This window comes from Camellia sinensis, chromosome 4, assembly GCF_055761805.1.
Source record: "Camellia sinensis isolate YWXY chromosome 4, ASM5576180v1, whole genome shotgun sequence".
In the NCBI taxonomy this organism is placed as follows: domain Eukaryota; kingdom Viridiplantae; phylum Streptophyta; class Magnoliopsida; order Ericales; family Theaceae; genus Camellia; species Camellia sinensis.
The window spans coordinates 166,249,236-166,262,775 of record NC_138964.1 but is presented as its reverse complement, the minus strand read 5'-3'; the positions used below and the strand labels follow the sequence as shown (position 1 = coordinate 166,262,775).

At 34.9% G+C, this 13,540-nt stretch overlaps 1 protein-coding gene and 1 long non-coding RNA gene across 3 annotated transcripts; one reads left to right on the top strand and one right to left on the bottom strand.

The window, feature by feature from the left end:
- Positions 1-446: 446 nt before the first annotated feature.
- Positions 447-2,830, bottom strand: LOC114292844 (uncharacterized). Its single transcript, XR_003639867.2, has 2 exons — positions 2,671-2,830; positions 447-769 (listed from the first exon to the last, which is right to left on the bottom strand). It is a non-coding gene; the product is annotated as an uncharacterized LOC114292844 (long non-coding RNA).
- A 1,258-nt stretch (positions 2,831-4,088) lies between these two features.
- On the top strand, positions 4,089-11,892 carry LOC114289141 (translation initiation factor). Of its 2 annotated transcripts, none has more exons than XM_082866819.1 (7): positions 4,089-4,266; positions 7,003-7,230; positions 9,292-9,627; positions 9,710-9,756; positions 10,107-10,169; positions 11,094-11,226; positions 11,616-11,892. In XM_082866819.1, the coding sequence occupies exons 2-7, from the start codon at positions 7,116-7,118 to the stop codon at positions 11,630-11,632; spliced, it is 711 nt and encodes a 236-aa protein (XP_082722945.1). In that variant the 5' UTR covers positions 4,089-4,266; positions 7,003-7,115; the 3' UTR covers positions 11,633-11,892. The 2 variants fall into 2 exon arrangements, with proteins under 2 accessions (XP_082722945.1, XP_082722946.1); XM_082866820.1 differs by having other exon boundaries at positions 4,102-4,266; positions 7,103-7,230.
- Positions 11,893-13,540: the final 1,648 nt, after the last annotated feature.

The following is a 13,540-nucleotide window of genomic DNA, read 5'->3' as shown; positions in this document are numbered from 1 at the left end:
CATTTTTTTAAGACAAAATATCATTATAAATATTCAAAATTATAACTAAAAAAATAATAATTTTCTTCTTTTGTTTCTCTATTGGTTTTTTCTCTTATCCCATCCTTCACGGAATCTAGCCCATCTCATCTCTCTCTACCACCTTATTCTCTACTCATACTTTAACATCCCAGCCATTGTTCTACTTTCACCCGAAAATACTTCGTTGTTAACGTTTCGGGCTACCATTGATTGTCATAGGCATAGAGTGATAATTTGCATTATTGATGGGGATTTTTTGAGTTCCTTGGTGAGAGGAATGGCATTGTAGTTCCATATTTGTGTCACGACCCAAACTCGCCCTTAAAAGTTTGGATCATGACCGGCCAGTAACTTTAGATTACCTTCAGCCTCAAAAACAAAATTTCATACTATTCAAATTATATCGAGGCCTCAAAACGGAAGCAAAACAAAATAACAATATCTATTGAGCATGTGGATATATGATAACTGGAACAATTAAAACATTTCGACACACTAGTAAGTTATCTTCATATACAACTCTTATATATCTCACACACATATACACAAGACTCAATAATAAATACAGAAGTCTAACAATACAAAGTTAAAGCCTCGACACAAAGGCGTATCTTGGGTGGCTTGACAAAAAAACAGACTTTACTCAAAGTATCTCAAAAGGGCAAGAGTTCCACCTTGGAGACTTGGTATAACAGGTCCACGGAAGGACACTTGAGGCTGACCTAAGATTGGTCTCCAGATTGATCACCTACATACATATAAAGTACGGAGTGAGCGAAGCTCAATGAGTAATACTACAGTAAATAGGTTTAAATGAATGAGCCTAACATCATAGTAAGCATAATAACATAAATTCATACTTTTCTTAAACCATATTACAGAACGACCTTGGGTTTACAAAACGGCCTTAGGCCCAACATTGATCAGAATGGTCTTAGGTCCACATATGATACAAAACGGCCTTGGGCCCACACTTGATACAGAATGGCCTCGGGCCCAATCACATGTTAACAGCTGTTCGGAACGACCTCAGGTCCAAACGGATCTTATCATAGAGTAGATAGAACTAGTGGTGTGTGCGGTGCGGTTCGGACGGTTTAAGAGTAAAATTACAAACTGAATGGCGGGTTAGCAGATTAGCAGATTGACAAATTGCGGTCAGGGCGATTTTTGACGGATTGACGGATTGAAGAATATTCTAACTAATTATCATACATTTGCATAATATATAACACTAATTTGTATAATATTTTTTAGTTATATAACACAAAGTAATTTTACATAATATATTTCATACATATAACCACCAATTTGTAATAAATTTCATATCTTAAATCATTCTCACACTCATATATATATCAACTATAGCGGAGTGGTTCGGTTGGCGGATTATAAATTTTAAAGTTTAAACTGAGGTTAAAGCAGTACGGATTGATACGGATCGGTGTGGTTTTAGCGAATTGGACAGTATTTTGTACAGCCTTAGATGGAGAACATCGACATGTCTCCATCTCTCACCTGAACTCGGGTCCAAACGTAGCTTATCATAGAGTAGATGGAACATCGACATGTCTCCATCTCTCACATAAAACGGAACAGCCTTGGGCTCACATATCATAGCATAACCGGAACTGCCTTGGGCCCACTTATCATAGCATAAGCAAATCACATTTCTTATCCAGATTCCTTATCACAATTCTTGAAACTCATTCATATGAATAAAACATTATTTCAGAAATTCACATTATTTATGTATCAAAATAAATATCAGTGAACATATATTTACAATACTATTACTCATAGTGATTTTGGTCGTACGGTGGTCTTTCTGGTAAGTGACCTACACAACATAACAAATACACAAATTCGATAAATAATTCATTCTTAATCCTTTTCTTTATTTAATCATTTACTTTTCGCTTGATTTTCATTTATTATCAAACTTTCCAGAGGGTCTAAATATACTTATAAATAGATTCAGAAGGTCAAAAAGGGTAACAGAAATTGACAATTTTTTTTCCCAATTCTCGCACGTACGAAAGGCACCCGCACATGCAATAAAAACAGAATGCGAAGTTCTATTTTGATCTGAGTTCTGCACGTGCGATTTTGGGTTCTATTGTGCAGTCCGAAAATTGACCAAGGTTCAAGCTTCTAAACTCATTTTCAAAGCCCAATTCATACAAATCCACTTCAAAAACATGATACACAAACATAATAAAAGTGTAATTCAAGCTCAATTAGATTAAAACTTGCTTAACTTCCAAAATCAAAGCCCTAGTTCCCATAAATTCATGATTTTCTTCATTTCCCTTCAAACTTAAGAAGATAACCATTACACATGAGTGTTAATCACACAAAACCCAAAGATTAAGACTCACTTCTCACAATCTAACCCAAGTCACGCAATTTCAAAGAAATCAACTCTTAAATCAAACAAATTTAAGAAATCCAAGTCCAATTTCATATATATATATATATGTCAAGTGAGCTTAGAACTCAAAATGATAAAACCAAGTTATCTTCTCCTTTAGGGTTCTTACTTTATTTTTTACCAATTTACACCCTTCAACTTCTTAATTCAACCTAGATTATATGATCTCATGAGGAATACAACTTGTATTCATAAAATTAGAGGAAGATGCTTACCGTACTTGGTTAATTTGTTGTAGATTAGCTTATCTTCAATGTTCTCTTCAAGTTTCCCTCTTCCTTATTCTCCTTGAGTTCTCTCTCTCTCTCTTTCTCGTTCTAAAACTCTCTCTCCCTCTTTTCCTCAGGTTTTTGTGTTTTAAATCAAGATAAAGATGAGCCCAAATGGCTTATATCACTTATATATATATATATATACACACTTAAAGGTGGACCAAACACATCTTAACAAATTAGACGGAATAAATTTTTAATTACACTTCCCAAATGATTCCAAAAATTCCAATTAACCTATCCAGGTACACCATTTCGGTTTCTGAACCTATTTAGGCCGCTAATTTCAAGTCCAAACCGAAATCACACAAGATAATTCATTTTGAATAAAAATTTTACCAAAATTCATATTGGACTCTAAAAATCATACTGATCATGTCTATGTGGTTGGTTTTGGTTTATCAAGCCTCTAAGGCTTTCAATTTTCAGTCCAAAGGGCATAATTTCGACAAATTTTCTTATAACCTACAGATACAATTCCATAATCATGTAATTCACACATTTAAACATGTAATTTCACATCAAGCATATAATCACACATATAATTAAAGACTTAAAACTTATGAGAGGGTCGAGTTGTCACACTTTGTGTGTGCGATCCTCGTGATTGAGATAACATTTGCTTATTTGTTGGCCAACCAGCCTTACTTTGAGTAAAGGGATATCATCTCATGAAGAATTATCCTCAACAATTTGTGAATTACAGGATGTCTTTCCCAAAGACTCGTATGGTTTGCCACTACAAAGAAAGATAGAGCTTTCCATTAAGCTTCAACCAGGCACGAGGCCTATATCCATTCTACCTTACCGGTTTGCTCCCGCTGAACTCACGAAATTTAAGGCACAATTGCTAGACCTTCAAAGTAAGAGTTTTATTCACCATAGTATTTCATCGTAGGGTGCATCGACTTTCTTTGCCCGAAAGAATGTTGTTTTTTTTCACATTTGCATTGTCTATTGGCGTTAAGGAAAAACGAGTATTTGATACCTCAAATTAATGACTTGTCTGATAAGTTGAAGAGATCCACATACTTCAATTTTCGGGTTATTTCGAGCCAATGAAGGACATTCATGAAGATGTTTCTCACCTGTTATGGGCATTATTAAAAATATAAAAAAAATTTGTGCATTTTTGTTAAAATATTAACAAAAAAAAAATAAAAATAAATAAATATGTGTACATTTTTTCCCCCCAAGGTTTCGTTTGTTTTTTATAATTTTTTTTTTTTTGTAATTTTTTAGATGTAACTAATCTTGGTATACATAAAAAGTAAAAAAAAAAAAAAAAAAAAAACTAAAAAATACGAAGATAAAAAAAATTAGTAAACACAAACGAAAATGGGTTTAAAAATATTTTTTTTGAAAACGTAAGGAGAGAGGGAGAGGGCTATTTCAGCGTAACGCTTCTCCCCGCGCTAGGCTATATTTGAAAGAAGAGCAATTTTGAGTCTTCTTCAAGCTCTCTTCACCCCAGACCAAGGCAGAAGTAGACCACCTCTCTCCTCCTTCAACGTCCTTTCTCATCTCTCCCTAATCAAGGTATCTATCAAATTCTCTCTCTCTCTCTCTCTCTCTCTCTCCTTTGCAAAGCCGAGTTCAATTCCTTTAGTTTGAGCTTCTTTTTCTTTTTCTTTTTCAGAAATAGATTCATGCGTAATAGAATTATGCGGTAATTAGGTTTGATGAACTCCCCTAGATTTGAACTTCCCGGAACCCTAATTTTATTTTTCATAACAATGAATTTACTTGTTCTTGCATTTATCAGTTTCCTATTTGGAATTTAGATGCTGTTCTCATAACTCGGGTCTTTTTTTTTTTGAAATTCATTCCAGAAAACCAAAGCCAACAACTAAAATCCCACGACAGGTATAGAAGGCAACCTAAACAAACCAACCAAACTACTCAACATCAATTAACCTCAAACCTTACCAGTAGTTATTCTATGGCCTATCAAAATCCTAGTGGATACATTCCAGATTAAGCGAGTCAACCAATTCTTATATGTATTCTTAATCAGCTTCCATCAACTTAGTCAATCTCTGATATCACACTGTCCCAGAATCTCTGGTCCCTCCCCTGAAAATTCTGGCATTTGATTAAGCCCAGACATGATAAATAGTAGCTGCAAAACCCAGTTTATACACATCAGTGCAAAAAGATTTCCTAGTCAACTATGGTCTTTGTCTACCTAACGTCAATATAATTCGTTGGAATCCTATAGTTCTACATGTTTCTTTCAAATTGTAGCTGCTGGGTATGTATTCAAGTCTTGTAATTGTTTTGTTGTTATGGTTTCGCTGCATATTCTGAAATCTGTTTCTTGCTTCTTGTTTCTTATCTTGGGCTGGGGCTTTGTTTTGGGGGTTTGAATTTTAGGCCTTGTAATCATGTACTGTTTATTTCTTTCTTGTATATCTATGTTTTGGATTTTGCTACCTGTTACTAAATTTTTGTAGCTGATTCTTTTTCCTTTTGAAAGTTTGTTAAGTTAGTTTGAAAGGGTAGCTAACAGAAAGAGTAGCGTTTACATAGATGAAAATGTAGTTAGCTAAAATAAAGAGTACTTTTTTGTGTACTTTGACAGGATAAAATAAGAGTAGTATTGGATTTTCCATAATTAATGTCTATTCTTTCTCAGATTGGTGTCTCATTTGGATCTCTCAGGGCGACTCTAGTCTAGCTTGTTCTCCAACTTAGGTGGGCCTACACTACTCCAGTCCAACCTCCATGAGTCCACAAGCCACAGTCCAAATCCATGTACCCACTCTCCCCCTCCCATCCTCTTCTCTCCCTTTGCTAGCCCACCACTCTTCTCCCTACAACTCCTCTTCCCGCCCAAGGTTTTAAGTAACAGTGGCGGCAACGTGGTCATGGCATGTAATGGCCATAATATAATAGTGGCGGCAACCGGAGTCGTGATGTTTCTTCTTCTTCACACAATTATGGGAAAACTTACCGTGACACTTGTTTTTATTTCAAAATTATATTTAGTAGAATTTAAGAAGGTTTTTAGTTGATTTTGTTATGTTTTTCCACATGATCTAATATATCTACTAATTTTTACACTCATTTTAAGTCGCTGAGGAGATATTTCCTTTTGCTGGATGTATTGATTATTTTTTTTATATTAAATTTATTTATGGATTACTTGTCCTTGTTATGCAAACAATAAAATAAAAAAAACATGAAGCATGTTAAATATTAATATTAACCAAAACTTTCGCCAAAAGCTTATACACACTTCCCAAAAGAATAATAGAACAAAAATCCCAAATATCCTCCGCACCTCATTTATTCAAAATCAAAGCAATAAAGGTCGCATTGAGACTCTTCTCAAACTGCCTCATCCTAAAATCAGTTATTGGTGTTTGGTTTGAGTATTTTTGATTAGTGCTAGTTGCTCTAATTGGAGGTTTGAGGTACAGTTTCATGGCTACTGTGCTCTCCCTTTCCCAATTGGCTTAGTTTTATCTTCATTGTTTTTTAAGGCCTAGCTATCTTAACTAGGGTTTCTGTAGCTACGTTGGTAAATTGGTGTTGTATGTGTTGCGGAGACGCGGAGACAGTGGACCATTTGTTCCTTCATTGCTCGGTTGCATCTCGGCTATGGAGCTCCATTGTTGCTTTGTTTGGGATAGTCTGGGTTCAACTGAGGTTTGTGTTGGGTGTGTTACAATGTTGGGGTAGGGTAGGGCTAGGGTGGGAAAGAGGTGTTGGAAGGCTTGGTTACTTGCTTCCATTGCTTGCTTTGGTTGGTTTGGTTAGAGCGAAATAGGCGTGTTTTGTAGGATGTGTGTCATCGGTTTCTTGGTTAGAAAGTAGGTTGTTGATAGTTTTGCATAGTTGGGTTACGGGTTTGGTTGATTTGAATGTTTTGGCATTTGTAGATTTTGTGGAGGATTTGCTTAGTTAGTCTTATCTTGGCCCTAATGTGGGTTGTTTCCTTTGTATTCTTTGCATCGCCTTGAGGCTTCTCTAATAAAGTTTGATTATTTATCCCAAAAAAAAAAAACTGATGGATATAGTTTTTTTTGTGTGCTGCTACTTTTATGAATCCTTTTGTTTAACATTCATATTATTCAAGATTGGCATATCATTTTTATAATTACAAAATATGAGCGTCATTCCGTAACATGATTTCTCTATATTGACATACAAATTTGTTTAAGTGTTACCGTCGATTGGAAGATTTAATTTAATTAATTAATTTATTTATTTTTTGACAGCTATGTCAATTTCAGTCACATAACTAATAAATATTTTACCTCCGGTCAGGTGTCAGAATTGTCAAGGATGTGTTTTTTACCATTCTCACTCATACAAAAAGAAGTTCCTGGTGAAAGCTGCAAATTAAATTAAATCCTTTTGTAATCAGGCTATCATTTTCAATGGCAAAACGAAGAGTTAAGAGAACTGTTAAACAATCTACCTCATCTCCTTCGAGCAACATAGAAAATGCTGGTCCAAATGAGCCCCCAATTGAAAAGAAAGAAGATCATGAAAGTATGCATTTCATTACATGTTTATTCTGATCTTCTTACCAGTACTTGTTGATATCAGATCATTGTCTTAGATGTTGCAATGTTCTTATTTTGTAACCATATGCATAGTTTTCAAATTGGGATACAAGTTATAATGGCTTTGTTTGGTTTGTCTCTTGACAGATAATTTTTGAGTAAAAATTTAAAAAATTTGTTTCGTTGAAAATTTTTGAAAAAAAATTCAAAATCACTTTTCTCTCTACTACACATCAATCAATCACCTTTTCACTCTCCTCTCTCCTTCTCTCATATCCTACACATTAATCAATCACTTTTTCTCTCTCACACTCATCTATTCAACAAAAAAAATTAAATCATCCCAAACTCCAAAACTATTTTCAAAACATACGACCAAACAAATTTTCAAATTTTGTAAATTCTTTTCAAAAAATTATTTTCCAAAATTGTTTCACAAATACAAACCAAACATGGCCAATATTTTCGGGGATCGGTATGGAAAACACAAAGGGTATGTTTGGTTTGAGTTTTAGAGATGAGTTTCAGAAAAAAATTTCCAAAAAATTGTTTGGTTTGAGATTTTTCTAAAAAAATTTCCAATATCAATTTCTCTCTCTTACACATCAATCAATCACTTTTTCTCTCTCCTCTCTCATTCTCAATCACTTTTTCTCTCACACACATTTACTCAATTACAACAAAATATCAAATCATCCCAAACTTCCAAACTCTAAAACAACTTTCAAAATATACAACCAAACAAACCAAAAAAATTTCTAAAACAACTCTCCCAAATTTTTTTCAAAAATAACTCTCCCAAAAACAAACCAAACAAGCCCAAAATCCCTCCGTTGCGATCCCTAGACGAATGTAGGGAGTACTGTCTTTCAAGTACCAGAATTAAGGTGTGGCAACAGTGAGAGCTCTAGTTTCAGGGCTAAAATTAATAGTTTATGGGGATGAGAAGGTGGTAAAAATATATAGCCATTTTGGGTTTGTATGGGGTAGTAATAAAAGGGTAAGGTTTCACACAAAAGGATGAAATTTTGAGAATTATTTTGGGGCTTTCTTTGGTGTAGTGAACGATGCTTTTGCTACTTGGGGTTATTTAAGTGTGATAGATTCAAAGGCTTGAAAGGAGTGGGTCAATGGTATGACTGGGCAAACAAATCTGGTTTTGAGGTTTTAAAATCTTAGAATTGTAGAAAATAAAGAAGAAAAGAGGAAGTAAATTCTGGGCACCACACCTAGGGTTAAAATTGCATTAAACAATCTACAAGAAAGCTTCAAAAGCTATGGAAATTTTGTAGAAGATATTCTCTATTAAACTAGTAGAGTTACATAGCTGCTTATGTAGACTAGAAAAACTCCAAATCTCAAAAGGACTACAACCCAACAATTTGGAAATTGGAAACTTTGACTTATAAAAACAATTTTAAACCTTAAAAACATATTTGGAGATCTAATAACATAACCTGATCCATATTATGACACATGGGAGATCCTATTACCTACCAAGATACCCCTGATCCGTTGTGTTGGAGAGCTTGATATGTATTGTTGGGCCAATTTCCTAACAGTTAAGCTTTTAGGACTAGTGATAATTAAACATGGTATTAGAGCTTAGATTAGGTGAGGTGTTGGGTTCAAGTCTCTCCATTTGAATTTGTTTTCTCATGTGCATTACGTTTCTCTGCGTGTTTGAATGTTCACATCTGCACATATCAGAAGGGATTACACGTGAGGGACGGTCTTGGAGAGCTTGATATGAATTTGTGGTTCATTTCCTAACCGTTTAAGCTTTGGGGATTAATGGTAATCCAACACATGGAAGTTTAACAGATATATTAAAAATGGACAAACGTAATCTAAAAATCAACACAAATAAAGACTTTCCTATGACTAGTATTTGACTATGTGTGGCTCCTATGGGCTGTGCCTTGAAATTATGCCAGTTTCCTATTTTAGCCACTTCCTTGGATTTACTTTTCCTTGTTTTTGTGTGGACTGTATCAGAATGTACCTTGTTTTTTATTTTGCATTTTTAATTCGTATCTTGTTACAGTTGAACGCCGAATTGCTGTAAGCAGAGCCATTCGTGATGTGGAGACTGACCAGTTGCTAACTGGATTGCGTCTGCTTCGATCATATTTCAAGAAGGAACAGCTGCAGACTCCTGTGCTGCAATTTTTCAAGGAAAACCTTCCGAATCTGTCAATTGTAAAAAATGGAAAAGATGGACAATATGCAGTGCAGTGGAGGGATAAAGAAGGTAACTTATCAATGAACCAGGCTGGAAGAGACATGCACAAACCTCTTCTGCATCGGATATCCATAGCTCATCCTGACTGCTCTACTGCAATGCAATCCTTTGGTGGCATTGAATTTTCAAGAAAAGCAGGTATGAATAATTTATTTGATGTGTCTAAAAGTTGAATTTCTTGCTTCAATTATATCTTATGTACCTTTTTTATTGGTGACAGTGAAAGCGAGCCTCCTTGGAGCTGATAATCTGCAGATCAGTGATTTTGTATGTTCTTTAGTGATTTCGGTTGCGGCTGCCACATTTGTGTTTGGATGCACTTTTTTCTCTTGAAAGTTTTGGGGCAAAGTTTTTCTTATTGAACACTGCTTTCTTCTGGAATGTTTCTTGGTGGATGATTAGAAAAGTTAGAATTTTATTATTAAATAGTTTCCAACCATCACTTCAAATCAGACAGGGTCTTGAGGATTTTTTTTTTTTGAGCCAGCGACATAGTCATAGGTTTCTTTGATTTAAAATATTTGTCTGTGTTTCTAGTAATTGTGAAAGTAATCAAAGCATGGTCTAATTTTGTAATTTTGATCTTATATTCTATTTTGAAATTTTCTGTCTTGTAGGTTTTGGAGGAGCTATCTGATACTCAGATGCTTGGTTTGCAAGATGGTCTCCAGACTCCCGGGGTTTGTTGTTTATTATTGTAGAATTCTTTAGTTTGTGAAGTAACTAAATTTGCATGTCAAATTCATGTTTCCTTTGCGGAAGTAGAGAGGAGATCAATCAACTTATTGGACTCCACATCTGAGTTACAAAATTCAATTTCTTTAATCCAACTCCAGGACCCTCACCCTGTGTGTTGTGTTACATGGGAATGCAATAGAATTGACAGTCTGAGTACTACTCTTAATTGGTTGGTTCCATGATGTGACTGGAATTTCATGCGAGCACATGATGGTTTCAATTACTTTTTTCTGCAGGGTTCTGAAGTTGGAAAAAAGGGATTTAAACAGTGAACTTTGTGCCAATTCTTTGCTAAAATCAAAATAAGCAATTTTGTCAAAGTAGTCAATTGGAGAAGAAAAGAGAAAAATGTAGTGTAACAAATAGAAACACTTGTTAAAATTACATAGATCAACTAATGAAATCCATAATAATGAGTTCTTTAAAGTTCTGTTTGATTAGAAAGAAAATTTGGTAGAAAGTGAAAGTAAAAGAAAATGAAGTGAAAGAAAAGAAATGGAAAAGAAAATATATTTTTTTGCAAGCATTTGATTAAGAAGAAAATTTTGTAAGAAAAATTTAAAAGATTAGTTATAGATAACTCGTAGATTCAAATTTTCTTGTGCTTTCTTGTATTTTTTGCAAGAAATAAAAAATTAGTTAAAATGCTAATATAGGTTGTACAAAAAAATTAGTTTCACCACTTTCAAGCTAAACAAACTCATAGAATTTAATTTTTTCTCTTTCACTTTCTACCTATTTCATTCTAAACAAACTGAGCCTAAGAGGCCCTGCTGTTTTTTCTTGGAAGCTAAACCAGTGTTTGGGTAGCTGTTGTATTTGCCTTTTGTTGAACTTGATTCCTTAGCTATAATTTGTAACTGCAGGCGAGTAGTCATGGGGGGTTGTCTGTTGGAATGACTCCGAAGACTCTAAGGCTTCCTAAGCATGGTGAGATGCTTTTATCTGTCCATGGCTCACCCCTTGGTGTCTACAAGGAAGACATGGAAGCCATACATGGTATGTATGTTTCACTTTTAGTTGAGATTCTGTATCCTTGTGTTTTTTATTTTTTATTTTCTTTCAAATATTTAAAACACTTCAAGGAGCTGCTGTACATTGTCAACCCCCAGTGCATGAGGCTTCCCACCACTACAAGGTGTGGGTAGTGTTAGATGTGCACAGCCTTGACCCTGCATGCAGAGACAATTTTAATTACTGCAATGACAATGCTGTCTGGTTTTTTCTAGTGGAAATCCACTGATATTTTAATGACTGGTTTGAAAAGCTAATATGTAAAATTGTACAAAAGAAAGGAATAAGGCATATATATCCTTGAATCTAGAATCATGTGGTTCTCTTACTTGGTTGGTGGGTGTTTCTGATTTGTTAAGAGCTCTTAAATGCAGAGACAGAAGAAGGTTGAACTGCCTACCAATTCAATGAGCCTCCTGCTTCTGCCTGCTTGTGGATGTGGTCATTGAAGAAGTTTACAGTACTTGCCAATCCCCAAAGGCTCTGCTTATAAATATGGATTTGCCATTTGTTTGTGTCATCATGAGTGAGTGACTGGAATAGATGAATATTATGTTTATTCCCCAGTACTAAGTTTTAGTAAGATATTATGAGTATGTGCACACACACACATATATATATATATATCTTTTATGATGTTCCTTTGTTCAATTGTCTGCCTTAATTATGAGGTCTACATATCAATCCATCTCTTTTTAATTTCATGAGCATGTGCATGTTCATCTGCATGGAGGGTGAGATTGAACTTTAACAATACTGGCAGCAGTTTTTTTTTAAGGATTGGAGTAGATAGTGTTGAAGAAAATGATAGAAGAAAAATGCCTATACAAAACTAACAAATCTTACATTTTTTTTTCAAAAACTTATGTATCAAATGTATGATGACATTTTTTAAACTAAATAGGATAGCTTTAAGTCATCTCCAACGGTTCACCAGATTCATTATCAAATTTGAATTTGATGAAAAATGACAGCTTTTATCGCTCTAACGGTCTCATCAAAATGATATCAAATTGAGAACGGGTTAAACCTTTCACCAAATTGAGGAGCTGGGGAGGTTTCACCAATTTATTGTGGGTTTACATTGGAAGTGGGTCTCATTGGATGCCCGGTAGGATGCCCGGCCAGTTGTCCGACTGGTCGTTCGCTTCCTTGAACAGTTATCATAACACAGAGTGTATAGTAAATGGTTTGTGCAACCATGACTTTTGCCTAACTTTGAGCCTAAATTGAGATGGGCTTTGGACATCGATTGAGGTGTGTTCGGGTGGAAACACGTTCTTTGTCGGGTGGTGATTCACTTCGTATATTTGGTTGTTCAAACTATTTTTCCGAGTGAATGCGAAATTGACTCTGAAAGAGGCTTTAGCAACACGGTAGTTGAAAATATTTTCAAAACATAGTTCTTTTGTTTTCCCTTTCTTTTTGTAGTCAGGTGGGGTACTCAGGTTTCCTAGTTTGAAACCCCACGCCATTTATCTCTCTTCTCCAAAATATGATAACTATGTTAGAAATGGAAAGCCCCTCTTTGTAGACATATTCAAATCTCTCTCTCTCTCTCTCATGATTTAGCTTTATCATTATTATTGATCTTAACTTCTCGCAGCACAATAGCTTCCTCAAGGTCTTCAAAATCAAAAGAAGCTCCTTGCTGATTATTGAAACAAAGAAATTATTAATAACCCATGTCAGGCATTAAACCAGTCAATCCAATTCTATGACTTCTAGTCAAACCATGATTCTCGTGCTTCTGCAATTCAGAAATGATGAAAATCATTTTCCAGGGAAAGAAAATAAGAGAGAAAATGAATGAAAGTTGCGAAACAAGAGCATAGAACAACTAAATATATGTAATTTTTCTATGGAGTTCTTGAGAGACAAAAGTCCTCTTCTGCAGTAAAACTCAACAAACAGAAACACAAGAAGTGGAAAAGATCAAAGCTTTCTCAGGTTTTTCGAATTGCACTTGCCGGTCGACCTACCGGACGTCCTGTGTTTTGATGAAACACCGTTGGAGTGACTAATATCAGATAGAGGAATTTATCATATTTTTACTCAAATTTGATAAAATTTTTGATGAACCGTTGAAAATGCCCTTACTCTAATAAATGGAAACCTTACCTTGCTTTTTTGTCTCTACTTGGGGCATTTAGTGACTTGAGGCGAATTGTCAAAGTGAGACCTTTTGATATATAAGTTTTAGCAGTCAGAACTCGTGTGGCTCTAGGGTGTTTACAAATTGGATTGGTTCCAGTTGAGAGTAAATCAGGAATTGTACTGGTTTTTACGGTTCAAAAAT

Excerpts from the sequence above, each read along its gene's own strand:
- LOC114289141 (XM_082866819.1), top strand. The coding sequence starts at position 7,116 with ATGGCAAAACGAAGAGTTAAGAGAACTGTTAAACAATCTACCTCATCT. Across the intron at positions 7,231-9,291 it reads AAAGAAAGAAGATCATGAAA|TTGAACGCCGAATTGCTGTA; the intron begins GTATGCATTTCA and ends ATCTTGTTACAG. Across the intron at positions 9,628-9,709 it reads TGAATTTTCAAGAAAAGCAG|TGAAAGCGAGCCTCCTTGGA; the intron begins GTATGAATAATT and ends TATTGGTGACAG.